General features: G+C 35.1%; 4 protein-coding genes across 6 annotated transcripts; 2 read left to right on the plus strand and 2 right to left on the minus strand.

The window, feature by feature from the left end:
* Positions 1 to 1243: 1243 nt before the first annotated feature.
* On the plus strand, positions 1244 to 12116 carry ADD1 (ADD domain-containing protein 1). Of its 2 annotated transcripts, XM_081990192.1 has the most exons (21): positions 1245 to 1635; positions 1722 to 1805; positions 1862 to 1927; positions 3556 to 4392; positions 4448 to 4552; positions 4606 to 4692; positions 4748 to 4804; positions 4857 to 5043; positions 5108 to 5168; positions 5223 to 5371; positions 5421 to 5607; positions 5658 to 5792; positions 5870 to 5948; positions 8240 to 8284; positions 8337 to 8435; positions 8501 to 8651; positions 8702 to 8829; positions 8888 to 9027; positions 9088 to 9270; positions 9327 to 9426; positions 11627 to 12116. In XM_081990192.1, the coding sequence occupies exons 1-21, from the start codon at positions 1611 to 1613 to the stop codon at positions 11854 to 11856; spliced, it is 3135 nt and encodes a 1044-aa protein (XP_081846318.1). In that variant the 5' UTR covers positions 1245 to 1610; the 3' UTR covers positions 11857 to 12116. The 2 variants fall into 2 exon arrangements, with proteins under 2 accessions (XP_081846319.1, XP_081846318.1); XM_081990193.1 differs by lacking the exon at positions 8240 to 8284 and having other exon boundaries at positions 1244 to 1635.
* A 43-nt stretch (positions 12117 to 12159) lies between these two features.
* Lamtor1 (Late endosomal/lysosomal adaptor, MAPK and MTOR activator 1) lies at positions 12160 to 13299 on the minus strand. 2 transcript variants are annotated; one of them, XM_081990228.1, is made up of 5 exons: positions 13108 to 13299; positions 12974 to 13050; positions 12833 to 12907; positions 12564 to 12777; positions 12160 to 12510 (listed from the first exon to the last, which is right to left on the minus strand). In XM_081990228.1, exons 1-5 carry the CDS (start codon positions 13153 to 13155, stop codon positions 12412 to 12414), a joined length of 513 nt encoding a protein of 170 aa, XP_081846354.1. In that variant the 5' UTR covers positions 13156 to 13299; the 3' UTR covers positions 12160 to 12411. The 2 variants fall into 2 exon arrangements, with proteins under 2 accessions (XP_081846354.1, XP_081846353.1); XM_081990227.1 differs by having other exon boundaries at positions 12833 to 12922.
* Positions 13300 to 13489: 190 nt separating this feature from the next.
* Positions 13490 to 22550, plus strand: LeuRS (Leucyl-tRNA synthetase). Its single transcript, XM_081990191.1, has 18 exons — positions 13490 to 13636; positions 13727 to 13953; positions 14906 to 15269; positions 15322 to 15566; positions 15620 to 15845; positions 15899 to 16063; positions 16121 to 16315; positions 17072 to 17272; positions 17330 to 17536; positions 17587 to 17750; positions 17846 to 18070; positions 18126 to 18260; positions 18312 to 18509; positions 18561 to 18639; positions 18693 to 18947; positions 19002 to 19214; positions 19266 to 19497; positions 22275 to 22550. The coding sequence occupies exons 1-18, from the start codon at positions 13634 to 13636 to the stop codon at positions 22478 to 22480; spliced, it is 3540 nt and encodes a 1179-aa protein (XP_081846317.1). The 5' UTR covers positions 13490 to 13633; the 3' UTR covers positions 22481 to 22550.
* On the minus strand, positions 22490 to 26371 carry spel1 (DNA mismatch repair protein spel1). The gene is made up of 3 exons (XM_081990196.1): positions 24909 to 26371; positions 23804 to 24014; positions 22490 to 23742 (listed from the first exon to the last, which is right to left on the minus strand). The coding sequence occupies exons 1-3, from the start codon at positions 26279 to 26281 to the stop codon at positions 22564 to 22566; spliced, it is 2763 nt and encodes a 920-aa protein (XP_081846322.1). The 5' UTR covers positions 26282 to 26371; the 3' UTR covers positions 22490 to 22563.
* Positions 26372 to 26385: the final 14 nt, after the last annotated feature.

A 26385-nucleotide genomic window follows, 5' to 3' on the forward strand; every position in this document is an offset into this window, starting at 1 on the left:
ACACTCATGGTAAATGTTTTAAATGTTACAAATAATGCTACAGTGCAGCATTTTAGTAAATTTTAGCACAGTCAAAACAGCTTTCAGCTGGCTGCTTTTTCTTGACCAATTACAAGCTGCAAACAGAGCTGTGATACCTTTATATTACATTGTTACGTCATCCCATTTTACTTTGAATTTTGCTATAGGCAGGTTTGAGTGCCAGCGTGTCGAAACGTATCAATTACCGCACTAGTTAGAAAAATAACTCTTACCTTTAATCTGTTCTCTGTTGCAAGTTCAAGTAGATTATTCACGATTGGTTGTCGTCTCTAGAGATGTAGTCCCTAAAAAGTTAGTTATGTTAAGTTTCAGCTAAAAATCTCAAAAAGGTCTTAAATATTATTTTGTAACCAAATTTTCTCACTAAAAAGAACAGGAAATAAGTTTACAAATTGATCAGAATTATTTACACATCCTGTATACGTACTTTTTGTGATGCGCATATATTTTTGGACAACTGAGACAGATCAATATCAATAATAAGTGTATCAATGATATAGTGTATATCCATTTCAATAAATAAATGTTAATCAAGTTTAATTGTGATTAAACTTTCGTGGAATTTATACCTACTTACTCATAAAATATGTCAAAATGTCAAAATTTTATGTTTCTCTCGTTCCGCCATTTTGTTTTGAAGGTAAACTTCATACATGTTTAAATGGTTACTGAATTAAAATCATGCCGCCAAATAAAAAAACCTGATAAAACTACTGACAAAAATTTTTCAAAATTTTGATAATTAATAACTAAATCAAAATGGCGTCTGACCTAATTTCAATCACACGGCACACGCCTGCCAGCAATTGGTTGTAAAGTAGTAAGCAACACGTCATTCCTTTTCAAGGCCGTTACGATTCTCGAAATACACCAGGCAGTGTTGCCACACTTTCTTTATCGCGCAGCGTCCGATCGATTTTCAATTAAAACGTCATTGCACATTAAATTAAATTAATTAATAATGTAAAAAAATTAAACAAAGTTGATTTTGATCTATTAAAACTACAGGGACGATCAAAAAATGTCAAAAAAAACAAAAAGAAAATCGAATAGAAAGTTGATGTGCGGCTTGATGGTGGCGCCGCCTGGTGGTGATAAATTGGTCGAAACGTCGCGTTGCGGCATTGAAATAAAACTTGACTTAAGTTTCGACTTACGGGGGATGCTCTATTTCAACTAAAAAAGGAAGGATATGGTGGTTTTTGGTCGGGCTGGGAAAAGGGGAGGCCGAGCTTCGTTTGCAAGCAGTGCAATTGCCCGCCATATTATCGAGTTTTGGTGCGGTGAGAAACGCCATTGTTTTACGAATTTATATTTCCTAGAAAATTTAGGAAAATTTCAATTACGTGCCTGTTTATTGTTTTTGCAATTACCGCGGTCGTTTAAATAGTGTTTAGTACTGAAATTATAGTTTAAATCATTTGAAATCGGCTTGACGCTCTTAATATCTGACATGCCGTCTTGATTCCATCAAAAGTGACATTTTTCAAATATCCGATGCTCAATTGTTTTGAGATGTAAACAACTTGTCCAGCAGGGTTGAAGTTTGATTTGTCATAACCTCAAATATGGAAAAAGTTAACACTCAAGCAGGTAGGTAAATAATAAATAATGAATAATAAAATAATACTTAAAATCAACTAAACTAACAGCTTTTAATAAAACCCATTAATCTACAGCTGTTAAGGTAACCTCTTTTGAGACCTCAAGGACCCGAAGGTCGTTAGTAGACGGAAATATACACAGTGAAGATTCAAATAATGGTAGGAACTTTTTTGTTTTTATTTACTGTTTGGATTACTTAAATTGTTTAAAATAGTTTCAGATGAAGAATACGCCTCATCAGGGTTTTATGTGAGAGAAAAATCCAATGATAAAAAATTGGGTAAGTAAAAATTTTGTAATATTGTTGATAGCATCAATATCTTTGGATTTCTTGTACTTACCATTCAGTAATCTTAAATCCAAAGTTGTTTGATATTCAGATTAAATAATAAACATTTTTCTACTTTTAATAAGCTTGTTACTTGCCTATTACTGGAATAGTTACTTCTAATCGAGCTTCTAATATTGTGTTTTAAAAGTTTGTACTTGTTTTGTGAAGCCACACTGCATTAACTAACTACTCCATATATCACAGTTTAGTTAGGTAAGGGAATTTACTATTTTAAAATGCATCGCTGTCATAGTGACATTTCCAATTTAACAGAACCAAATTACAATTTTTACTTTAAAAGGGGTCATGTAGTACTTCACCAAATGTCTCTGTCTGTTATGTCTTTTTGAATAATAATAATTAATTTTTCTGTATGTTTAATGAGAAAATGTCTGTATTGTTAGTAGATGTTTCAGAATCTAAAACAAAAAATACTTCTTTTATAATATAAATTATATTATAAAGCACTACTACGTAAGCACAATTTTTTAGCTGACAGACACTGTTTGAAAAAATTAACAAATTTATAAAAACTGCAAAATTATTATTATAGAGCTTAGGAATGCAGTGAATTTGACAATAATTCACTTAAAAACAAAGTTGTCAAAACCCTTTAAAAACATAAATAATGCATTACTGACAGTTCTAAATGATTCTTAGATGCTTCTGGCAAATTTTACTAAATTCCTAGAGTGTTTATATTCTTTCTGACAGTTTTAGATGACTCTTAGAGACTTCTGGCAATTTTTCTAAGACTCCTAGAATCTCCAAAAATGCTGTTAGAGGCTTGTGGCTCTTTTTCTAAGATTTCTAGATGGTTTAAAAAGCTCGTAGAGGATGACAGTTCTAAATAACTTTTAAAGGTTTCTGGCAGTTCTAAAGGACTCTTAGATGCTTCTGGTAAATTTTACAAAATTTCTAGAATGTTTACAAAGTTGTTACCAGTGTCTGGCAGTTCTAAATGATTCTCAAACGGTTTGGCAATTTTTCTAAGATTCCTAGAATGTTTAAAACACTGTTAGAGGCTTCTTGCACTTTTTCTAAGATTTCTAGAAGGTTTAAAAAGCTTGTAGAGGTCTCTGACAGTTCTAAACAACTCTTAAAGGCTTCTGACAAACTTTACAAGATTCCTAGAATGTTTATAATTTGTTACAAATCTCTGGCAGTTCTAAACGATTCTTAGAGGCTTTTGGCAATTTTTCTAAGATTCTTAGGTTTCTAGAAGATTTACAGAGGTCTTAGAGGCCTCTGACAGTTATAAAGGCTTCTAGCCGTCCTAAACGACTCTTCAAGACTTCTGGCAAATTTTACAAACTTTCTAGCACGTTTATAAAGTTGTTACATGTCTCTGGCAGTTTTGAACGATTTTTATAAGGTTTAACACCATAAGTAGTGCATTACTTGGCATATCATTTACTTAATTCTGAAAATTATTCCTTTTATTTTAAACGTCACACGCATTTAAGGTCAGCACAGGCTAAGTTTAGTTTTTGACTGTGAAGTTTTGCTGTAAATGTGTTGCATTCTAAGTTAGTTTCAAAATCGTTGGGTGTCAAGAGTAAATAATTTACTTTCAGACAAGACCACACCAAATTCACCTAAACCCATAGTAAATGGGGAAAACTCTAATGATGTTGAAAGTAATCCAACATCAGGAACACCAGAGGAAAAAATTACAAATGGTGATAACTACATTGTCAATGAAGACGTGGCCACAAATGAGCAAGTTGACCCTTCTACAGAACCTGTAGAACGTGAAAAAGTCAGTGATAATGAAACTAGGCCAGTAGACATTCCTAATGAACCAGAGGTTGCTCCTCAAGCATTTGACCCTGCGACGGAAAACTTAGTTAATCAAACTGATGATAACCTAATTGAAGATGAGAAACATAATGAATCTGAATCATCTGAGCAAAAACAGTCAGATTCAAACAGTGAAAAAGATGGGGAGGAAAAGGCTGAAGAAGTTTTACATCAAGAAACTGAGACTCAGAACAAAACAACTGATGATGGAGCGGTTGGGGTTGACACAGGTGAGAAGGAAGACAGCAGCAAAGAAGACCCAAACCAGGCAGAGGAAGTACAAACTCCCCCAGAAAAAAATAATGATGACAAGGGGTTGGATGTAGACGCATCTGAAAACAAAAATAAACAAGCAGAAGACAAAAATGAGAGTGAAGATAAATCTGAAGACAAAGAAACTGATATGGATTGTGAAGTGGTTATGACTTCAGAAAGTAAAGTAGGAACTGATGCAGAGAAGAATGATTTGCTTGGGGCTGTGGAGTTAACACCAAGGGGTGAGGAATCGGTGGACATAGACTTGACTAACGATTACTCAGACGCGTCAAAGTCAAAAGATGTCCCCGTGAAAAACGCATCAATATTAAAATCACATTTATCGAAGCCGTCAGGTATAAGCCGTGCACACCAAAGTTAGTTAAGTGAATAATCAACTGGGGCTTTCAGAGTCGGAAGACCAAGAGGGAGAAATTGAAGACGACTTTGATCCATCGCTTTTTTGTCCAGATATTTCTATGGATGTTGATGAAGCTCCTGTTGTAACTAATGAGAGTATGTCCTTAAAATTGAGGTAGTTTAGAACTACTATAACTCGTGTGTTTTAGATCATATTCCTGATGATGGTAGTACCAGTCCCTTACTTTATCAACCGATATTTTCTACTTTAGTTGATGAAATTACTGGTGCTGAAGGTATTTCTTTTAAGACAGTTGTTTGAATTTAGTGTTTTTATCATATAATTTTTAGTACAAGTGGATTTAACTCCTGAGGAAATGGAAATGCGGCGAAACATGTACGGACCTGGTAAGTGCTGTACAGTTTGCGTGATTGTCCTGCTTTCAATTCTAATTTACAGATAATCCAGTACAAAAATCTAAGGTTCACTGTACTGCTTGTAATGTGCATTTGGGTAGCGCTATGACAGGCGCCAACAATCGTTTTGTTCATCCATTGCTTAAAGTTTTAATTTGCAAGAATTGTTACCACTTTTATACGAGTGGGGAGTTTGAAAAAGACGAAGATGGGAGTGAGTTATATTGCCGGTATGAATGATTATTATAATACTGTTATAACCGGCAGAAGTCAACTTTGCTGTAAAATTGTTAGGTGGTGTGGGCAAGGAGGACAAGTGCTTTGCTGTTCTTCTTGTGAATTCGTTTTCTGCAAAGTAAACTATTTTTCTTTATGTGTGTTTAAATTATTAATAATACGGACTTTCTAGAGGTGTATCCGAAACAACTTTGGAGCTAAAAAGTTCAAAGAAATTCGGAATAGTGATGACTGGAATTGTTTCCGGTGTGATCCTGGTCAACTGTCCAATCTTAGAGCATCCTGTGCCGAGTTTATGGAATACTATCGCACTGAATTAGCGTAAGCTATTACATAAACAGTTTGAAAAGTATTCAAAGTGAACTTTCAGGAGGGCATACTCATTATCAGCTACCAATCCTGAGCTGATGACCACCGATTACACGACATGTTGTAGCACACCTGCAATAAAGAAGGAGGAAACTCCGGCGTCTACTAATCCCAGACCGAGACGAAAAAGAAAAGACGCAGACCCTGATTACTCTCCAATGGCTTTGTCAGGCGAACCTCCTGCTAAAGTAAGACTTTGCTTTGTTTAGTACAATCGTTACGAACCAATGAGTTACAGAAACCTGTGTTGACTAGTGGCCCAGGATATACGGTGATCTCAAATCCTTCAATGGTGGTTCGTCCTATAGCGCCCAAGCCGTTAACACCTGTTGGTAACCTTAGACAGATCGGTCCTGGGAATATCCGTGCTCAAGTAAGTGTTTGTCTTGAAAATGTTTTTAGCTTAGTAGCTGGAAATGCGGATTTTGTCTACCTGTTTTATTTTTACAGTTAGCGCAGACCTTCAAAGTGGGAAATACTGTGTTCAGAAGTAAAGGTTCTCCCTATTCTGTTCAGAGGCCTAATGAACGTAAGTTTTTTTTTAGAATGTTTTTAATGTACCATTTAATAGGTTTATTAAAAAATAATGTTCACTTGCATTTCCTTAATATTTGGGATAACATTTTTTTAGATTTTTTGGAAATGCATACCGACATGACAATTTTTTTAATGCCGTCAGACTTTCGAAGTAAAAGCGCATCTTTTTTGTCTTTTAACATTTTTGTGTCCGACTCACCCTAACGGAGTTGATTGGAACTCGGCTGCAAACTTGATTTTCGATCAAATATTTGTGCACCTTTCTATATGATCTCAAATAACTCGGTTCGTCGAAACATTTACTATAGACACATAGGAGGATTGTAAATAGCCAATCAATGCGGCTAACCACTTGCGTTGAAAGCACCGTAAGTATTACCGTTTGGTCGTTAGATGGCGTCAAAGTTGGATTGCATTTTTTGTACATTTTAGTACTGTTCTCGCGGAGTGAGTTTACCCGTGCGTCACGAAGGCTACGTCATTTATAATCATATGAATCAAATCAAGTTTTCGTCAACAAACCTGTTGTGTTCATATTATAGAAAAGGGCGTGTCTAAAGCTTCGTCACGTTTAAAACTTTGCGTGTATTGTCAGTCAGAAAGTAGAGATCTTTGGCTGCAAATTTGCACTGCAACCTTATACCAAAGCAAATCAAAAATATCTTGACGGAAATAACATTTTTTATCTATGAGAAGTCTCCGTTTGGATCATAGAATTCCGTCTAAATTTGAAACCTAATTTATTTACCAAAATTCGCAGAGATGTATCACCAATATGTAGTATTTTTTTAACTTTAAGCTCTTGATTTAGGTTCTGGATGGTTACATGTTTCTCTAAAATAAATACAACAAATTAAAAATTCAATAAGACATTCTGAGTGATGCTGTAGTATCTCATATCTCATTTTCAGGTTGCAATCCACTTATTTTATTTTAAACCCGCTGGAAAACATTTTAGACGCTTATTTTATTTTTCTATGACTGTATTATTAATATGTTTCAAGAAATTTTTATGAAAAATCTATAATGCAACCTAAAAATCTCAGTCTTTGGAAACATGTTAATAGATGTTTCTTACAAAAGTAGATATATTTTACTATTATTAACATACTATCGTTGTACATATCATATATAATGTATTTCGAACATCCATTTTAATGCTTTCAGATAAATCAGTGGTCTTGGCCCGTCGATAACATCTCGATTTACGTTTTCTAGGTGAGGAAATCATAAGATTACTACACGAATAAACAGTTTTGCGGGAAATTTTCAAAGCAGCTACAACCTTCTAGTATCAAAAAAAATACATCAGTAAGAATATGTAAGGTCTTAAAATTTCTTATTTTCTTCCTGAACAGATGATAAAGCTTCTAAAGGTCCTCCATTAGTTTTTTCCAATTCAAAATATTCATAAAGGTTAAGAATTAACTGCTGGGCTTGTCTGTAGAGAATTTTTCCAGGCATTTTCTAAAAAAATACTGTAATAGTAAGTAATTCCGAATTTAGGAAAAACCAAATGGCTAAATAAAAACCATAATAGACACTCCCACTTTTTTTTCAAAACAGGTTAGTAATTGTGCCAATTTTGGTTAGATCGTGACAGCCGACATAAAAAAAATTACAATATTAGCGTAGAAACAATAGCTCTTAAAAGAACTGTGGTGGTGTGGTAAATAGAAAACTTTATAAATGATTAACAACACAAAGAAACGGAAAATAATTAGTAGTAAACAAATCAAATAAATTTCGATGGTTGTCAAACTGACTCACAGGGGGATGACGCACGGGTAAACTCAGTCCTCGAGAACAGTAAATATCTCGAAAATTATCCAACCTGACGACTTTAAATTTTTATCATACATGTATCTCGATAAGACACAACTTTTCGAAAGATACACCGTTTGGCTGTGAAAAAATAACTGAATTTTCAGAGGGTTACCCTTTATTTTTTTTCCGAAAAATTTTACATTATTAAGTTTAGCTTTGACTGTGCAAATACTTTCGGGTCGATGATAGGAGTTTGACGTACAGTATCAAAGTGACATATTGGCTTTAATAAGGGAGCTAGGCCCGAAAAGGTGGTAAAAATCAATGTTTTTAATGTCATCTCAGAAACGTACTTAGCGCTAATTTGACACCGGATTCAAGCTTTTCTGGTTGAAATTAATGAATGACAAGAATTTCATTTAAAAAGCAACAATAATGATACTGAAAGAGCACAAATAGGAATAAGCATTAATTGGATTGTCCTAATTGTTTTACAAACCAACCTTTTCCTTTTAGCACTTAAAAACTCTTCAAGCTTCGTCACTATTTCTTCTGCTTCAGGTAACAGTTATACGATCTTGATGATAAAATGCATTCATTAAAAATTTTCCAGCCGCTAAATTGGGTACTGCAGGGTACATTAAGCTAGCTCCGACATCGCGTATGCCAGGCCCTGGAAACCGGCCCACTGGAAAATTCCCTATGGCCTCAGGTGATTATGGTTCCGTACAAGTTTTAGGTTAGGTTAGCAAGGGTTTTTTTTGTTTTAATGTATAGGGAGTGCAGGTCCTAGACAAACGTTTACGCCAGTACGGAGTAAACTGCTTTCGGCTATGCCGACAATGAAACACGAATGGTTTGAAAAAACCGTCAGAGCAGCGGCCAGAGTTAATTCCAATTTGTCCTACACTTTAACTCAGCTCAACAGGTGCGTTTTCACTGATCAAGTTTTTCTTCAATTGAAAGGTGAAATTTTAGACAACAGTCGCAAGCTGCCAATGTGGAATCTTTGGCGGTCGTACACAACAAATTGCAGGAAGTCCTAAGTACTACTATCAACTCTCTAATACAAATTAGAAAGAATCTTAGGAGCGAGTTTATCTCTGGTATAGTCTCTACTACAAGCAATTAGAGAAGTTTGCTGTGTAAAACTGAAAATTACAGGTATCAGAAATGTGAAGTTTCCGCCAAAACCTGCGGCTGTACCGCCATCTTCGGCCCCGATTGTGGTCAAAGATGACGATGACGTTATTTTTGTTAGCCAACCTTCTACTACTCAAGCAACAACTGCAACACCTCCACCGGTAATTTTACTCCGTGACTAAACTATAACTAACTGACTCGTTGTTTTCTAATACAAACAGCTGTTATTGTCTCCGTCTGTAACGCTCAGCAAAGCCAAACCGTCACCATTTAAACTTAAACCCGGGAATTTAGTGAAAATTCCCAGTTCGGCGGTAACTCCAATAAGCAGAAGTAAAAATACCTCGCCAGCTTCACGGATCACTACCACCCCTAACACTGGACGTACTACCGGATTTTTGAAAGTAATTTTAAAAATCTGTAAATTAAGTGTGGTATCCATAACTTTGTTTTTTTTTAGGTTCGGTCTCTTACAGCACTTCAAAATGTTACCTCAGAGTGTATTATAATTCCAGACGATACTCCTGAACCACCAAAAGCTGTTGAAATATATACGAAAGGTAAGTTTTTACGTCATTGTTGTTACCATGTGTTACTAGAGTTATTCACATGTTTAAATGCAATTTCAGTTCGATTTTGAGAGGTTTATGATAAGCGGAAATATTTGATGTTTTGTTGCCATCATATGTTATATTACTGTGATTCTGTCAAACCTACTCTTTAGAAGCTTCTGAAATTTTCTACAGGGTGTCTCGCGAAGTTAGGGACAAAAGTGTTCTTTAGGTAAATTTGAGTCAGAAATGTCCTATAAACTATTTTTTAATTTAATAGTGTTATTGTGCCAAAAAGGACAATGCTATAATAATAATTATCTAGTATATTAAGAAGTATATTAAGCACATATTTAGAGAGTTTAGTGTATGTAGAGAAATCACATCCAGGCCTGAACTGCTTTGTGAAATTGATAAAATGGCTGACGACCTAAAATATCCACTATGTTGGGAAAAAATGGGGAAGGTATCAGCCACATCATTAAAAAGGTTAAAATATGCTTACAATGTGAAGGTGGACACTTAACAATTATTGTAAACTGGTTTTTTCACAGTAGTAGTAATTTTTTTGTTAAATAAAACTATTATTTTGCAATTATTGTAGTTTCCGGCACAATAATACTATTAAACTTTAAAAAATCATATCTTGGCAAGGAAGCATTTGCGGACCCATGTTCATAGGACATTTTCGACTCGAATTCACCTAAAGAACATGTAGTGAAATTTTGTCCCTTACCTCGCGGGACACCCTGTAGAAAACCATTTCAGAGACATTAAAAAAGATATGCGGAAGGTTTAGAACAGTTGTAGGTAGAGGCTTCTGATAGTTTTAAAACATATTTGGAATGCTTGTATTAGTATTTAGAGGCCTCTGGCGTATCTAAAATGATTTTAAAAACGTCTGGCAATAAAAAAAATTATGTGGAAGGTTTGGTACAGTTGCAGAAGCTTCTGGTAGTTTTGAACGCTCTTTGGGATGTTTGTATTAGTATTTAGAGGCCTCTGGCATGTCTAAAATGATTTTAGAGACATCTGAAAATAAAACAAAATATTTAGAAGCTTTAGATCAGCTGTAGGGAGTTCTGGGAGTTTTAAAAAGACTTTTGAAGGTTTCAGTACAATTTAGAGGACTCTGGCACGTCCAAAAGGATTGTAGAAACGTCTGGCTATAAAAAAAATAATGTGGAAGGTTTAGTACAGTTGCAGAGGCTTCTGGTAGTTTTGAACGCTCTTTGGGATGTTTGTATTAGTATTTAGAGGCCTCTGGCATGTCTAAAATGATTTTAGAGACGTCTGGCAATTAAAAAAAAAATAGAAACTCTATCAACTCTAGGGAGTTCTGGGAGTTTTAAAAGGACTTTTGCAAGGTTTTAGTACAATTTAGAAGCGTCTGGCACGTCCAGAATGATTATAGATACGTCTGGCAATAAAAATAAAAATGTGGAAGGTTTGGTACAGTTGCAGAAGCTTCTGGTAGTTTTAAAACATCTTTGGGATGTTGGTAGTAGTATTTAGAAGCCTATGGCGTCTCTAAAATTCGTTTAGAATTAAGTCTGGCAATTAAAAATATTTGGAAGGTTTGGGACAGTTGCAAAGAATTCTGGGAGTTTTAAAGGTTCGAGTACAATTTAAAGGCATAATTACAGTTTTAAAGGATCTTTGGGATGTTTGTAGTAGTATTAGGAGACCTCTGGCGTGTCTAAATGATTGTAGAGACGTCTGGCAATAACAGTAGTTTTCCTAATCAGTGCGCAAAGTTATGTTTTCCCGCACGTGAAAGCAGTTAAAAACTAAGTTGAAAACTACTTTGCCCACGTGTTAGAAACAATTTTTTTTCTACAAATGAAATAACTATACATTTTGTTTTTAATTTTAAATTTTTATTGACAAGTTTCCCTTCTTCTAGTTTGAATATGTAAAAGTGTGCGAAAAGTAGCTTCTTTGCGGTCATTCGTAGAAAAAATTCTTTGTGGGTCATTTTTAGGATAGTTGTAGAGGCTTCCGACAGTTCTAAAAAATCTTTGGGAAGTTTTGTAGTATTAATCAGCCTCTGACATGTTGAAAGAAGTTTCTAGAAGTTTTTGGACAGTTGTAGCAGCTTCTGGCAGTTTTAAAAATCTTTGGGAAGTTGAGTAGCATTTAGTAGTAATTATTATCAATGACAATACACTATCTTCCCTTCATACTTATCTAATTTTTGCTTTTTTAGAACCATTACGATCACCAGAACCTCAAGAGGTTGAACCCCCTACTACTTCTGCAACCTCCCATTCAACAGACGATCTAAACTCAAACAAGATTTTCGACGTATTAATGGTGTACAACGTATTGAAAAAACCGTCACCACAAATCAGAGAAATGATGAACGCAGTCGTTAAACTAGAACGATCACCAGAAATAGATAAACTAATTACCCCACAAGAAGATATCAGCCAGTAAACGTTATTTAACGTCCTTTCGAAAAACAATCGGTTGTTCAGTGCAGTGCGTTATTTTTATGGTTTTGTTTTGACAGGCGGTTTCAGTTTCTTTCCAGTGAGATTTATAACATTTGTTGCAGTGGGAAAGTTAAATGCTGTGTTATCCTTTTAAGGGCGTGAACTTATTCTAGCTGCAAGTCTATATTGTGGAATTTAGTACCTTGAGTTGAGAGAAGTGTACTATTTGAAGAAAATTTATTTAATAAAAGGTTTTTTTTCTTCTCTTGTTTACTTAACCCATTATGATAGTTAAACTCTGATAGAAAGTAAATAGATGTATTAAAAAATCTCTTTGCAGTGAAGGTAGGACAAAAATCTTCATATATAAACAAAAAATAGACAAACTGTTTGAACTGCACACATAAAGACATATTTTCTTTTACATTATAAGTAAATTTACAGCTGCAAGATATAAAATTCCTATAACCCTATTTCATCTTAATCTCTATGATTTTACTTAAAATCTTATCTTAATATGTACAGTGATTATAAAATGATATTGACAGTATAACTATCAATCAAGTCCTAATCCAAAAGGAACCACCAAGTCTTCTTTATGGTCAACTTTAATGTCATTTACGGCATATAGTGCTGCTGTAAGTGAAGTGTTAATCTGCAAAAATACAAACTATAAAAATGCAATTATTTTACTAATAGACTACATACCAAAGTACGCTCTTCATCAGTAATTACTCCTGAATTGAGTATTTTTTCTGGGTGGGGCACATCCCTCAATAAGCAACTTTTTAGTCCACCAGCCAATGCATTACGGTTGACTGAAAGCACATGTTGCACTCTAGAGTTGTACTGTTTCACTCTTTCTAGATATTCATGCTGGTGTAAGTTGCGTGAATCTATAGCTGCTACATCAATTACATTCCTGAAAACACTCCAAATGTTGACTCACAAAAATAAATAAGTAAATGGGCACTTACATTGCTGTTTCTCTCACAATGTGAGATAGTGCAGATTGTTCATCAGTCTTTTTAGGTAAGTTATTAGAGTCTCCGCTTAAAAGGTCGTCACTACAATGTCATGTCTCAACATTACAGTTACTATATCCCAATATTACTTACCTATTGACTCTTTGTATGTTTGTGCTATTTGATACTGGATCTATCAATAAGCGGGTTCTTTCATTTGGTTCTCGGTTCTAGGACAGTAAAAATGAAGTTAAAAACCATAACAAAAGTTTAGTGGAACCCAGTACCTGTAAAGAGTTATCATCTTTGCAGAATAAACTCCAGCAACATCCCATTATACAGTTTTGGAAGATATTATGCTTTTTATTAAAATGTTCGCCTACAAAGTGGACAACAATCAAAAATATAAATAAAATGATAAACAATTATTTATTTGGAACATTTTTTTTTTGTTGAGAAATAAACACTAGTGACAGCTGTCAGCTGTCAGAAGCAGTCAGCTGTAGCTTCTTTTTGTTTTAAAAAGTTTTATTGCAGAGTATTTACGTTGTTTTGATAATTATTTATGAAATATGGATATGTATTCAGTATTCTGCTGTATTATTTACTTTGTGTTAGTGAATCATGAATAATTAAAAAAATAATTATAGACTATAGAGAGTAGTAAAGAAGTAGAAGTTTGAGGTTAGGAAAATGCAAATGTCAAAATAGTTGTTGCCGAAAATCGAGAAACGTGTGCCGCCGTATGTTTAAATTTAAACATTTAACTTTTATTTTATTAAAGTGAAATAAGTTTGTGTGCACTAATTTTCAATGGTAAGTATATTCCATAAACTGTCACGTGTCCTTATAATCCCCAAGTGAATAGCTTTGCTGGTTGACTAGAAATGATGCAATGTTTTGTAGGCGAACATTGAGAGAAAAGGCACTTTTAAAGTGGAATACCTACAAAAAATTGAGTCCGAGGTACAGGCCCGATGGAAGAATGAGAAAATCCATGAGTTTGATGCCCCTAGCGCGCCTAGAAAGTCAAATGATGAGAAGTTTCTGTGCACTTTTCCTTATCCCTATATGAATGGTCGGCTGCATTTGGGACACACTTTTTCATTGTCCAAATGCGAGTTTGCTGCTCGGTAAGCAACAATTCAAACCCTTAAATGTTGTCTTATTTATAATTTTTCAATGTAAACAAGTTTAAAAATAGGGACTTAATTTTAAAAACATCTACAATATAGTAAAGTTTTCCATGAATACTAACATCAAACAGTTTAGATTAGATAGTTGTTAAAATGTTTACACCACTTGATATAGGTAGTCACAGTGTAGTGCTAACTTGGGTAATTTTATAAAAAAAGTTTTTTAAAGGTTTTCATAATGAAGAAAAGAACAGTGGACAACTCCTATAGCTATCATTTTTATGTTAGTCTATTTTTATTTAGCTAAAAATGCTTGCAAATGCAAATATGCAATTATCAATATCCATTTCAAATGATATATTAAAATATCAAATACTGAGACATAAGGGGTTTGTTACGCCATCTATACTTATTTTGAAAAATCAACTAATGTAATTTGTTCTGTGATCTTTTAAGGGTATAAGCTCAAAATTGAAGTTGATATTAATGACGTCATTGTAACGTTACATTCGCTTTTCCAGCTTTATACAGCCTCAACTCTGTTTTATAAAAGAGTCTCTGTTTTACCAGCAAAATATGGCCAAAGTCATACTTTCACACTCAAAGATGTTATCACAAAAACATTAAACAACATGGGAATATAATATTGTCATGAGTTAATTAAAGCCACGCCCACACCACTACACTGTATGTTACTTTATGATAAATTCAATAAGAGTAACACTAATTTTTGGTAAAGATGGTTTGCTTTGCCTCTTTCTCAACTAAAGTCACACAGTGACAGAGACAGCACTATTTGTTCATCAAATACAGGGTGACCCAATAGTGTGACAAGGTCTACTTGTTGTTTCTGCATAAATGCAAGGCAAAACAGTTTTTCGTTATTTCAAACCACCCTGTATGTTTTTGCATGCTTCAAGACCTATTTTTTTTATAAATAATTTTACAGTTATCAGCGTCTGAAAGGAAAAAATGTGTTATTTCCTTTTGGTTTCCATTGCACTGGAATGCCAATTAAAGCTTGTGCTGACAAGTTAAAAAGGGAAATGGAACTGTACGGATTTCCTCCCAAGTTTCCTGAGGATGAGGAAGAACAGGTGGTTAAGGAGGATAATGATGGCGTGCCTAAAGATAAAAGTAAAGGCAAAAAGAGTAAGGCCGTTGCTAAAGCTGGATCTGCCAAGTTTCAGTGGCAGATCATGCAGAGTTTAGGCCTGGAAGATCAAGATATTAAAAAGTTTGCTGACGCCACTTATTGGCTGGATTATTTCCCTCCTTTAGCCGTTGAAGACCTTTCCGCATTTGGAATACATGTGCGTGTATTTTTGCTTAATTCGTTCAGAGTTTTAGTTTAAACATTATTAGGTTGATTGGCGTCGTACTTTTGTTACAACTGACGTAAACCCTTTCTATGATTCGTTTATTCGCTGGCAATTTTTAAAACTCAAGGAGAGAAATAAGATTAAGTTTGGCAAAAGATATACTATTTTCTCACCGAAAGATGGACAACCTTGCATGGACCATGACAGGTCATCTGGAGAAGGTGTGGGGCCTCAAGAGTACACTCTGATTAAAATGAAAGTTCTGGAGCCTCTACCAGAAAAACTAAAGTAAATTAAATCCCCCAAAAACCACCTTGTATTATCATTGAGGGTACTTACAGAACTTTAGCAAAAAAAACAATTTTCTTTGTTGCTGCTACTCTAAGGCCTGAGACTATGTACGGCCAAACTAACTGCTGGATTCATCCAGATATAAAGTATATTGCTTTTGAGACTGTTAAGGGCGAAGTGTTTGTGTGTACATCCAGGTCAGCTAGAAATATGTGTTACCAAGGTTTCACTAAAGTTGAGGGTAAATTCGATGTTGTTGCTGAAGTTTTCGGTCAAGTGAGTGCTATACTTACAGACCTATTAGATTATGTTTAATGTATTTTATACAGGACTTGTTAGGTTGTGCCCTCAAAGCTCCCATGACAACTTACAACAAAATTTATGCCCTACCTATGCTCACCATCAAAGACAATAAAGGTACTGGAGTAGTTACCAGTGTACCATCTGATTCACCTGATGATTATGCTGCTTTAACTGACTTAAAAAAGAAACAGGTTATTTAGCAACCTTTAAATAGTTGTTGGGTAAACTTAAATGAAGGGTTAAAACAGGCTTTTAGAGAAAAGTACGGCATCAAAGACGAAATGGTGCTGCCGTTTGATGCAGTTCCTATTATTGAAGTGCCAGAGTTTGGGAATTTATCAGCTGTCACTGCTTATGACAGATTAAAAATCCAGAGCCAGAATGATAAGGAGAAATTGGCACAAGCCAAAGAAATGGTTTATTTGAAGGGATTTTATGATGGGGTAAGTTTTATTGTTTGGGCTACCATTTGACTTGTGTTCAGTGACTTCTGACTGTTGCGTCACATTCACTAACAATAAACGTATGTCGGTGGTCCTAAAATGGCCTCTGTCGATTTAAAACAGTTCTGGTAAAGTTTGTAGACTCCTCTGAAAATATTCAGAAAGTTCTCAGTAGTATTTAGAGGGGTTTGGCATATTCAAAACGGTCGTAGAGGCCTCTGACAATTTTAAACAACCCTAGGAAGAGTTAAGACACTTGTAGAGGCCTCTGCCACTTGTTAGATGATCTCAATAGCATTAAGGGTCTAAAAAACTTTCTAAATGGTCCTAGAGGCATCTGTCAATTTAAAACAGTTCTGGAAAAGTGTAAGACTCCTCTGAAAAAATTCAGATAGTTCTCAATAGCATTTAGAAGTCTTGGTATATTCAAAACGGTCGTAGAGTCCTCTGACCATTTAAAACAACTCTAAGAATAGAGTTCAACTCTGGTTCTCAATAGCATTTAGGGATCTACAGAACTTTCAAAATTATCCTAATGGTCTCCGGAAATTTAAAACAGTTCTGGGAAAGTTTAAGACAGTTGTAGAGTGCTCTGAAATTGTTCAGAAAGTTCTCAGTAGCATTTAGAGGGGTTTGGCATATTCATAACGGTCGTAGAGGCTATTAAATGAAACACAATATTTCAATCATTTAATGTTATTTTAAAAAGGCTTTTTAATATTAAAGCAATAGATTTTTTATCGTAATCTCCTTTAGGTCATGTTAGTAGGCGAATACAAAGGCAAAAAAATTCAAGACGTGAAAAAATCCCTTCAGAAAACCCTGGTGGATAAACAGGAAGCGGTGATTTATTATGAACCTGAAAAAACTATTATTTCGCGCTCAGGTGATGAGTGCGTGGTTGCTTTGTGCGATCAGTGGTATTTAGATTATGGTGAAGAAACCTGGAAGAAACAGGTTGGATTATTTAATTTTAATTTGTGCTGTAAATAAATTGTTAATGAACAATCACAGGTTCAGAAGGCTTTAGAGAAAATTAACACTTACCACGACGAAGTCAAACGAAACTTTGTTGGTTGCATCGATTGGTTACACGAACACGCCTGTTCTCGTACGTACGGCTTGGGTACTAAACTACCGTGGGATGAGCAGTGGTTAATTGAATCCTTGTCAGATTCCACAATTTACAATGCTTATTACACAGTAGCCCATTTACTACAGGTTTTAATGATTTATCAGGTGATTGTTTGTTGTTTAATAGTGTGTTTTAGGGTAATTCTTTCCGAGGTGACAAGCCTAATGCTCTGGGTATTAAAGCGGAACAACTCACTCCTGAGGTGTGGGATTATGTGTTCTTTAAAGATGCTAAATACCCGGCTAAGTGTGGAATTAAGAAAGAAACACTGGACGTCATGAGGAGAGAATTTGAGTACTGGTAAGTCTGTAAGAATTATTTTCAACTTATTATCAACTCCCTGTGATACTTACTGATGATATCTCATATTTTAATACGTTTGCATAAACTTTTAGGTATCCCGTAGATGTTCGTACATCGGGTAAAGATTTAGTGCAGAACCACTTGACTTATTTCATTTATAATCACTGTGCGATTTGGCCTAATGACGAATCGAAATGGCCTAGAAGCATCAGAGCTAACGGTCACTTATTACTAAATTCCGCTAAAATGAGCAAAAGCGATGGGAATTTCTTAAGCCTTAAGGAGGCTCTTTTAAAGTTTAGCGCTGACGGAATGAGGCAAGTTTTTCGGTTTATGTGTTTGTGCAACCAACAGAGATGGAAATATTTTCAGATTGTGCTTAGCCGATGCTGGAGATTCGGTTGAGGATGCTAATTTTGTTGAAGCAACCGCCGATGCAGGGATTTTAAGATTGTACACTTTTATTGAGTGGGTCAAAGAGATTTTGAGCACAAAAAGCAGTTTGAGGTATTAACTCATCACAGTTTGTTTAAACCTACAAGTTGGGGGATGTTTCAGGTCAGGGAAAAACTACACTTTTAATGATAAAGTTTTTCAAAGCGAAATTAATTTGAAAATCAAAGAGACTGAGGAGTTTTACAGCAATATGCTGTTTAAAGAGGCACTGCGAACAGGATTTTTTGAATTGCAAGCAACCAGAGACAAATACAGGGAGCTTTCTTTACTGGATGGGATGCACATTGACTTAATCCTTCGGTAATATTTTTTTTAACTGCCAAAAGTCTTTAACTATATTGGTGTATACAGATTTATAGAAGTGCAAGCCCTTATTCTCTCTCCAATTTGTCCTCATGTAGCTGAGAAAGTTTGGGAACTACTAGGAAACGTAAGTGTTTCTAGCGTCGTGTTAAGTTAATATTTCAACGTGTTTTTCTGCAGAAAACTAGTATTGTTAAGGCCACCTGGCCTTCTGTAAGCACAATAAATGAAGTGGACATCAAAGCTTCAGAGTATCTAATGGAGACTGCGCACTCATTTAGAGTACACTTAAAAACCTACTTACAAGGTATCAAGTCGAAACAAAACCCCAATCCGCCTCCAGTGGAAAAACCGAACGTTTGCACTGTGTGGGTTGCCAAATCGTTCCCTTCTTGGCAAAGCTGCATCCTAACTGTATTGAAAGACCACTTTATGGTACTTTTTCCCATATAAAGTTCCTGAAGCGACGGTTAAGTTGGTTTGTTACAGAAAAGTGGCTGTCTTCCTGACAACAAAACTTTGTCCATCGAATTTGCCAAAAAAGACGAACTGAAAAAGTATATGAAGCGAGTAATGCCCTTCGTGCAGGCCACAAGGGAAAAAGCCGACCAATTAGGGCTCAAGGCACTCGCCCTAACTTTGGAGTTTGACGAGGCTCAAATACTGCGAAACAACAGTGTTTACTTGGCCAAATCTCTTGATGTGAGTGTTTGTAGAGGTTCTTATTGCTGGGGATTTCAATGAGCCTTGCAGGTGGAAGAAGTAGTGGTAAAATACACGGACGATCCGGATGCCAGTGAAAAAATGAAGGAATGTTGCCCAGGATCACCGTTTGTTTTGTTTTCCAATAAACCGGGAGTTAAACTTGAACTGGTCAACCCAATTCCTTCTACCGGACTGTTTTCCAAGTACATTGTGGTTAGTGACGGTGATACGTACCGGAAAATTGCAGAGAAGCTTGCAAAACATTTCAAACAAATTAAGAGTAAGTAAATCTATCAATTTAGTTTAATTTATTTTTATTACTTATGCGAAGGGCTAGTCTGCAGCAATTGCGTAAATTTCAGACTATGATTGGTCAAAAAAAGCAGCTTTAACACTGCACAGTGGGCTATTGGGCAATTGTAAATGGTAATAATGACTTTGTCTATCTTTAGCTTTTTTCCAAATGCTCTTCAACTACTCTAGCAACTCTCAAAATATTTACAAACAGTCTAAAAGCGTCCAAATATCTCTAAAGCATTTCAAAACCTTCAATATGCGCTTGAAACTGTCCAAAAACATTCCAAATGCTCCTGAAGCAGCCTAGAAGCTTCCAAAAGCTTTTAGAACAGTCTAAAAGCTTCAAAATGTTCTTCAACTACTCTAGCAGCTCTCAAAACATTCTAAAAGCTTCCGAATGCTTCTAGAACATGTTAAAAGCTTTCAACGATTTCTAGAACCGTCTAAGAGATTACAAATGTCTCTAAAGCATTTCAAAATCTTCAATATGCGTTTGAAACTGTCCAAAAACCTTCGAAATGCTCCTGAAGCAGCCTAGAAGCTTCCAAAAGCATTTAGAACAGTCTAAAAGCTTCAAAATGTTCTTCAACTACTCTAGCAGCTCTCAAAAGCTTCCGAATGCTTCTAGAACAGGTTAAAAGCTTCCAACGATTTCTAGAACTGTCGTAAGAGATTCCAAATGTCTCTAAAGCATTTCAAAACCTTCAATGTGCGCTTGAAACTGTACAAAAACATTCCAAATGCTCCTGAAGCAGCCTAGAATTTTCCAAAAGCATTTAAAACAGCCTAAAAGCTTCCAAATGTTCTTTAACTACTCTAGCAGCTCTCAAGATTTCAAAACAGTATAAAAGCTTCCGTGTGTACACACAATTTTTAGAACTGTCTACACCATTTACACATACACAGTAGTTTAGAAAATATCACTTCGATTTTAAAAATATAAGTTGGATTTCAGAATCTATAACTTGTATTTCATTATCGTAAATTTGATTTTAGAAAACGTAAGTTATATTTCAGATTCGTCATTTGTATTTCAGAAAAGGTCACTTGTATTTTAGAACGCGTTATTTCAATTTCAGATTTTTTTGTGTTTCTATGTGGTTATTAGTTCATTGTTTTTTTTTAATACCACTTTAAACAAAAAAACCCGCCCATTGGGAGTATTAATTTTATAAAATATACAGGGTGTCCCATAACTATACGACAATCTCCCGGGAGCATACAGGGAAGGTCAAAATAATACGATTTGTTCATATATTTTTTTTTAAAGCCACTCCTAAGGAAAATATTGAGTCCCAAAGAACTGCCTTCCAATTAACGTTTTTGGCCGTAACTTTTGAAACACTTTGTATATTGTAATGATTATTGGGTTTAATGTTTTATCGAAAGAGACCTTTTATTTGACATAAAAACCAGGTATCTCGTCTTCGAAAGGCTGAAACTAACTGGACCTAAGACACAATTTGCTTAAACTTTGACAGCTGCCATTATTTTCAGCTGCAAACGCCATTAATGATACTCTTGACATTTTTATCGAAAAATTGTACTCTTCCTTTATTTCGATAAAATAAACGGTTTTCGAGATAAATCGATTTTTTATTGAACTGCTTAAACCACAATGTTATTAAAAATATTCGTTAAACTATTTACTTTTTTTACTTATTTACTTTTTTTGCTCAACTTTAATTTTCCAAATTACCAATGACCATGTCTAAAATCCAACTGCTCTTTTCTATAATACTATTTTTTTTTTTTTTTTAGTTATTAGTATTTAGTTATTAATTATTTAAGTTTGTGTTCGTATACTATTTTTCAATTTCCTGTAAGTGGGCCTCGGCCTGTTGGAAATAAACGGCTTTATTATTATTATTATTATTATTATTATAATACAAGTGACTAATCTGAAATACAAATTGCAATTTCGAAAATCAAAGTTATTATTCTAAAATTGAAAGTACCTTTTCTGAAGTACAAGTGATATTTTTTAAATCCATCTTATGGTTTCTAAAATTCAACTGACGCTTTCTAAACTACATGTGTAAATGGTGTAGAACATGTTAAAAGCTTCCAACGATTTCTAGAACCGTTTAAGAGATTCCAAATGTCTCTAAAGCATTTCAAAACCTTCAATATGCGCTTGAAAATGTCCAAAAACCTTCCAAATGTTCCTGAAGCAGCCTAGAAGCTTCCAAAAGCATTTAGAACAGTCTAAAAGCTTCAAAATGTTCTTCAACTACTCTAGCAGCTCTCAAAAGATTTCAAAACAGTCTAAAAGCTTCCGTGTGTACACACAACAATTTTTAGAACCGTCTAGAGTTTCGAAATATCTCTAAAGCAGTCCAGAACCTTCAATATGTCTTTAAACTATCCAAAATATTTCTAAAACACTATAGAAATTCCAAATTGCTTCTACAGCAGTTGAAAACCGTCCAGAAGTTTCCAAATGCTCTTCAACTAGTCTCGACAAAGATTTCAAAACAGTCTAAATGCTTCTCTGTAAAAAAATCATTTCCTTGTAATATCTGGGAAATGTTTTTACATATTATGGATCTTAATAAAACTTCTTGTAAACTTGTTTTCAAGTAATACTAATGCTTTTATAAACAACCACGTTTCATAGAAAATGCATTAACACAATAGCCCAACGTGCAGTGCTGTAATTTACTAATAATATATTCTCTTCAATCTTCAACGCCGAATTAGTCATTAGTCGTTATTTTTACAGTTAACCAATTATAACTTAAACCTGTTTAATTACAGAACCGGAACAAGTTCAATTGTATCGTTTTGAAGATCCCATCAAGGGACCAGTTAGCATGCCTTTATTTAGTGAGCCTTTAAAAGGCAAATTGCCACTTTCGCCCGATGCGATTTTCAAAGTTGATTTGGAAAAGTCGCAGATCAGCGTACAGCAGAACGGTAAAACCGTAGATGTTGGTAAACAACTCACTTATTTAGTTCAATGAGACTAGTGGTTTGTTTCTATTTATTCTTTTATTAAGTACTAACAAATCAACAAGGGAATTAAAGTTCGCAGACTGTTGTTTTACTAACTAGTTACTGGTCCTTTTAGAAGTCCTTTAATGAATGGATTATCGATTTGTTCTATCTCTCCTTTGATTCTACCCAATAACGTTTGAACTTCTTCCTCAGATCCGCTTTCAGCTGCAGTTTTCAGTTGTTTTAAATACTCCTTTACGATTCGATCCCCGTCCTTTACAGCTTCCTTTTTTAGTGTGGGTTCCAAGTCCTGAACTAAATTCATTCCTTCATGGTGTTCTAAATCCTTTAACTTTTCCGAAGCCAACTCCAAAACGTCTGAAGGAAAATCCGCGATTTTGGCGCAGTGAATACCATAACTTCTGTCACATTCCCCTGGTTTAACTTGATAGAGTGGCGTGATTGCGTCACTAGAACACACCGCGGATACGTGTAAATTTCCCACAGTCGGGCATTCGTCCGCTAATTTGGTGATTTTATGAAAGTGGGTTGCAAATAGTGAGAAACAATTCACTTGAGTTGCTAAATGCTCAGCTAAAGACCACGCTATACCACATCCATCATATGTTGACGTTCCTCTTCCTAATTCGTCGATAATTACCAAAGAATTTTCGGTTGCGGTTTTAATGATTGTGGAAGTTTCGATCATTTCAAGCATAAAAGTGGACAATCCTTTTACCTGACAATCGTCAGCACCAACTCGAGCTAAAATACCGTCAACTACCGATATTTCAGCTTCGTCGCAAGGCACAAAACATCCTATGTGCGCCATCAAAACACACACTCCTATGGATCGAATGTAAGTGCTTTTACCGCACATGTTAGGGCCTGTGATGATATAGAAAGTCTTATCACTCTTGTCAAAATCCACATCATTTGGGATAAAATCCATTTGATCTTGTTGTTCCAAGCACGGGTGGCGTACTTTCTTCAATTTTAACACCCGCTCGCCCATTGGTTTGATTTGGGGTCGGACGTAAGGAACTCTAGCAGACACTGCAGCCACAGCAAAAGAAGTCAGGACGTCCAGTTTGGCTAAAATCATATTAATACTCCTAACTGTGTCCGCATAACCCGCGGCCACTTTCAACATTTCGTCCACCATTTCCTTTTGCAGTTCTTCGTATTTTTCGTTAACAGCCGAATACTCTTCATTGAGGAATGTTAGTTTTTCGTTCCCGAAACGTACTCCACCTGCCACCGCGTCGATTATTTTGTAACTTTTCGTCTGTAAAGAAAAAAAATAATTTGATTAGAATAATTCAGGAGACAGATTTAAAAAAAAATACTTGTCTTAGTGCCTGCTCTTCCTTTTTGGTTATCCTAAAGAAGTAGCCGTGTTGTGGATTACATTCCAGCTTGATGGATTTACCTTCTTCCAGTCCCAAGTCATTAGCAGCTTTTTTTAGTAGTTTCTGCATTTTTTCTTCAATACCTTGCTTCCCTTTGTGCAATTCGCTTATTTCAGGGTCTACGTTGCTTTTAATCAAAAACTCGCACCTTAAATACAAAAATAGTTGTAAGTAAATACAAAACTGTAAACGAGAAAAGCCAGTGAAATAACGTTTCAGAGGCCTCTAACAGTTGCAAAATGACTATTACAGGTTTCTGGCAAATCTGAATGACTGGAAGAACATTTCAGAGGCCTCTAACAGTTGAAAAATCTCTATTAGAGGCTTCTGACAATTTTAAATTACTGAGACATTTTCAGAGTCTTCTGACATTTGTAAATGGGTCTTTAAAGCCATTGACAGTTGCAAAATGATTACTAGAGGCTTCTAACAATTCTAAATTACTAAAAAACCTATTCAGAAGCCTCTGACAATTCTAAATAGGTCTTAAGGCCTATGACAGTTGCAAAATGACTATTACAGATTCTGGCAAATCTGAATGACTGGAAGAACGTTTTAACAGCCTCTATCAGTTGAAAAATCTCTATTAGAAGCTTCTGACAATTTTAAATTACTGAGACATTTTCAGAGCCTTCTGACATTTGTAAATGGGTCTTTAAAGCCTTTGACAGTTGCAAAATGATTACTAGAGGCTTCTAATAATTCTAAATTACTAAAAAACCTTTTCAGAAGCCTATGACAATTGTAAATAGGTCTTCAGGCCTCTGACAGTTGCAAAATGACTATTACAGGCTTCTGACAATTTTAAATTGATGAAAGACATTTTCAGAGCTCTCTGGCATTTGTAAATGGGCCTTTAAAGCCTCTGACCATTGCAAAATTACTATTAGAGGCTTAGCATAGGCTATTATTGAGGGATATTGACTACTCAAACTATTCTCCTGATTTATTTATAAATCCTTAAAACCTTCTTCAGAATTTTTCTACCTCTTAACAAAATCATAATAATACATTTAATAAGATACTCCTAAGTTTTACTTACCTGTCAACTAAGTCCAAGTCCAACAAAGTCTCTATCATTGTTTGATACTTATTCATGTCAGTACCAAGTTCCATCAAAGATTCCACAAAAACATCCTTCACAGACTTGTTGTCCAACTGTTTTAACACCCTAATTAAAGATGGCAAGTAATTAATTGCCTGATATAGGCGATAACAGTCTTGTAACTTGGCTTTACAGCTTGACAATTTTTTAGAAAGCATCATCAAGTCTGGAATTCTTGTCAGTGCCTCTTTACTAATGATAGATCTAACTTCAGAGTTTTTAACTAAAGACTCCACAATATCCAGCCTTTCTTGAATCAAGTTGAAATCTTTCTGAGGTTGCTTGATCCACTGTTCTAGGAGCCTTCTGCCTTGTGGGGTGATACAGTTATTTAAGATTCCAATTAAACTGTGTGATTTAGGAATGTTTGTGAATACTGGAGCTCCTTCACTGTTGAATGCTGGTTTAGGTAAAATGTTTAAGGCATACAGAGCAGCATTGTCAATTCTTACATATCTCTGGACTTCTATAATTTTTAATCTGTACTGGTTGAAGTTGGTCTCACTGCCAGTAAGATTCAAAAATTTAATTACTGCTTGTAAAGAGCCCATTGCATCTTTTAAATTAGTTTCAGGAAAAATTTCAGCTTTTCTTTCTTGGTTTTTTTGAAAGAATAACAACCTATTCAAATCCTGAACAATGTCATCAGAATTAAAGTCAGTTCTTTTAACTTTAGCAACTAAAACTCCATTACGCTCCAAAACAGTTTTTAAGGTATTTAATTCTGGATTATCACCACTAGGAATGATGCATTCCCTAGGGCCAATCTGTGCCAGTAAAGCTTCCAGCTCAGTCAAACATTCATTATCAGAAAATTCACACACTCCAAAAGTTAGATCTGTAGTATTAACATTACTTACAGCAAGACTTTTATTTTTACCAACTTTAACTGCCATGACTGAGTTGGATGAATCCATGCTAGCATTTTCAAACAAAATCTCTTCGAATTGAGTCAGATTGCCTGGTGAACCTTTGTACTCCAGTTGCCAATCATTGTTTTTGCCAGAAACTTTCACATACACCTCGACTCTATACTGTCTGACTAACAACAGTTCTCTCACTAAGCTTTCCATGTCGTGCTTATTTAGACAGACATAACTGAGCTTCGGGTGCTCCCCCATGTACTTAATGATTTTGGAGGTGTAGTCTGCTGCCAGTTTTGCATCGTCCCCGTGCAAAGTGTAGTACTCTGTGCGATTGAAGAAACGTACCGTAGATAAAGACTTTTCTGGTAATCCTCTGAAGAATCGTACAAAGTTTTGTTGCTGGACTAAGTCCAGATTAAGGGCCGCAAATGATTCTTCCGTCATTGTTGAATAGTTTTTTAAATTAGGTAATTCGGTATTTGATTTGTTGTTTAAACTTTGGCTTTATCTTGCTTGAATTTGAATCCCGCCAAAATGTTAGGTTAGGT

The sequence above is a fragment of the Ips typographus genome, linkage group LG11, assembly GCF_016097725.1.
Source record: "Ips typographus isolate SLU linkage group LG11, UJ_Ityp_2.0, whole genome shotgun sequence".
Lineage (NCBI taxonomy): Eukaryota > Metazoa > Arthropoda > Insecta > Coleoptera > Curculionidae > Ips > Ips typographus.

Excerpts from the sequence above, each read along its gene's own strand:
- ADD1 (XM_081990192.1), top strand. The coding sequence starts at position 1,611 with ATGGAAAAAGTTAACACTCAAGCAG. Across the intron at positions 8,285-8,336 it reads CACTATTTCTTCTGCTTCAG|CCGCTAAATTGGGTACTGCA; the intron begins GTAACAGTTATA and ends AAAATTTTCCAG. Across the intron at positions 8,652-8,701 it reads ACTTTAACTCAGCTCAACAG|ACAACAGTCGCAAGCTGCCA; the intron begins GTGCGTTTTCAC and ends GTGAAATTTTAG.
- Lamtor1 (XM_081990227.1), bottom strand. The coding sequence starts at position 13,155 with ATGGGATGTTGCTGGAGTTTATTCTGCAAAGATGATAACTCTTTACAG. Across the intron at positions 13,051-13,107 it reads AAGATGATAACTCTTTACAG|AACCGAGAACCAAATGAAAG; the intron begins GTACTGGGTTCC and ends TTACTGTCCTAG. Across the intron at positions 12,923-12,973 it reads AACATACAAAGAGTCAATAG|TGACGACCTTTTAAGCGGAG; the intron begins GTAAGTAATATT and ends ATGACATTGTAG.
- LeuRS (XM_081990191.1), top strand. Across the intron at positions 13,954-14,905 it reads AAATGCGAGTTTGCTGCTCG|TTATCAGCGTCTGAAAGGAA; the intron begins GTAAGCAACAAT and ends ATAATTTTACAG. Across the intron at positions 17,751-17,845 it reads AGGAGAGAATTTGAGTACTG|GTATCCCGTAGATGTTCGTA; the intron begins GTAAGTCTGTAA and ends ATAAACTTTTAG.
- spel1 (XM_081990196.1), bottom strand. The coding sequence starts at position 26,281 with ATGACGGAAGAATCATTTGCGGCCCTTAATCTGGACTTAGTCCAGCAA. Across the intron at positions 24,015-24,908 it reads GACTTGGACTTAGTTGACAG|GTGCGAGTTTTTGATTAAAA; the intron begins GTAAGTAAAACT and ends TTTGTATTTAAG. Across the intron at positions 23,743-23,803 it reads AAGAGCAGGCACTAAGACAA|ACGAAAAGTTACAAAATAAT; the intron begins GTATTTTTTTTT and ends TTTTCTTTACAG.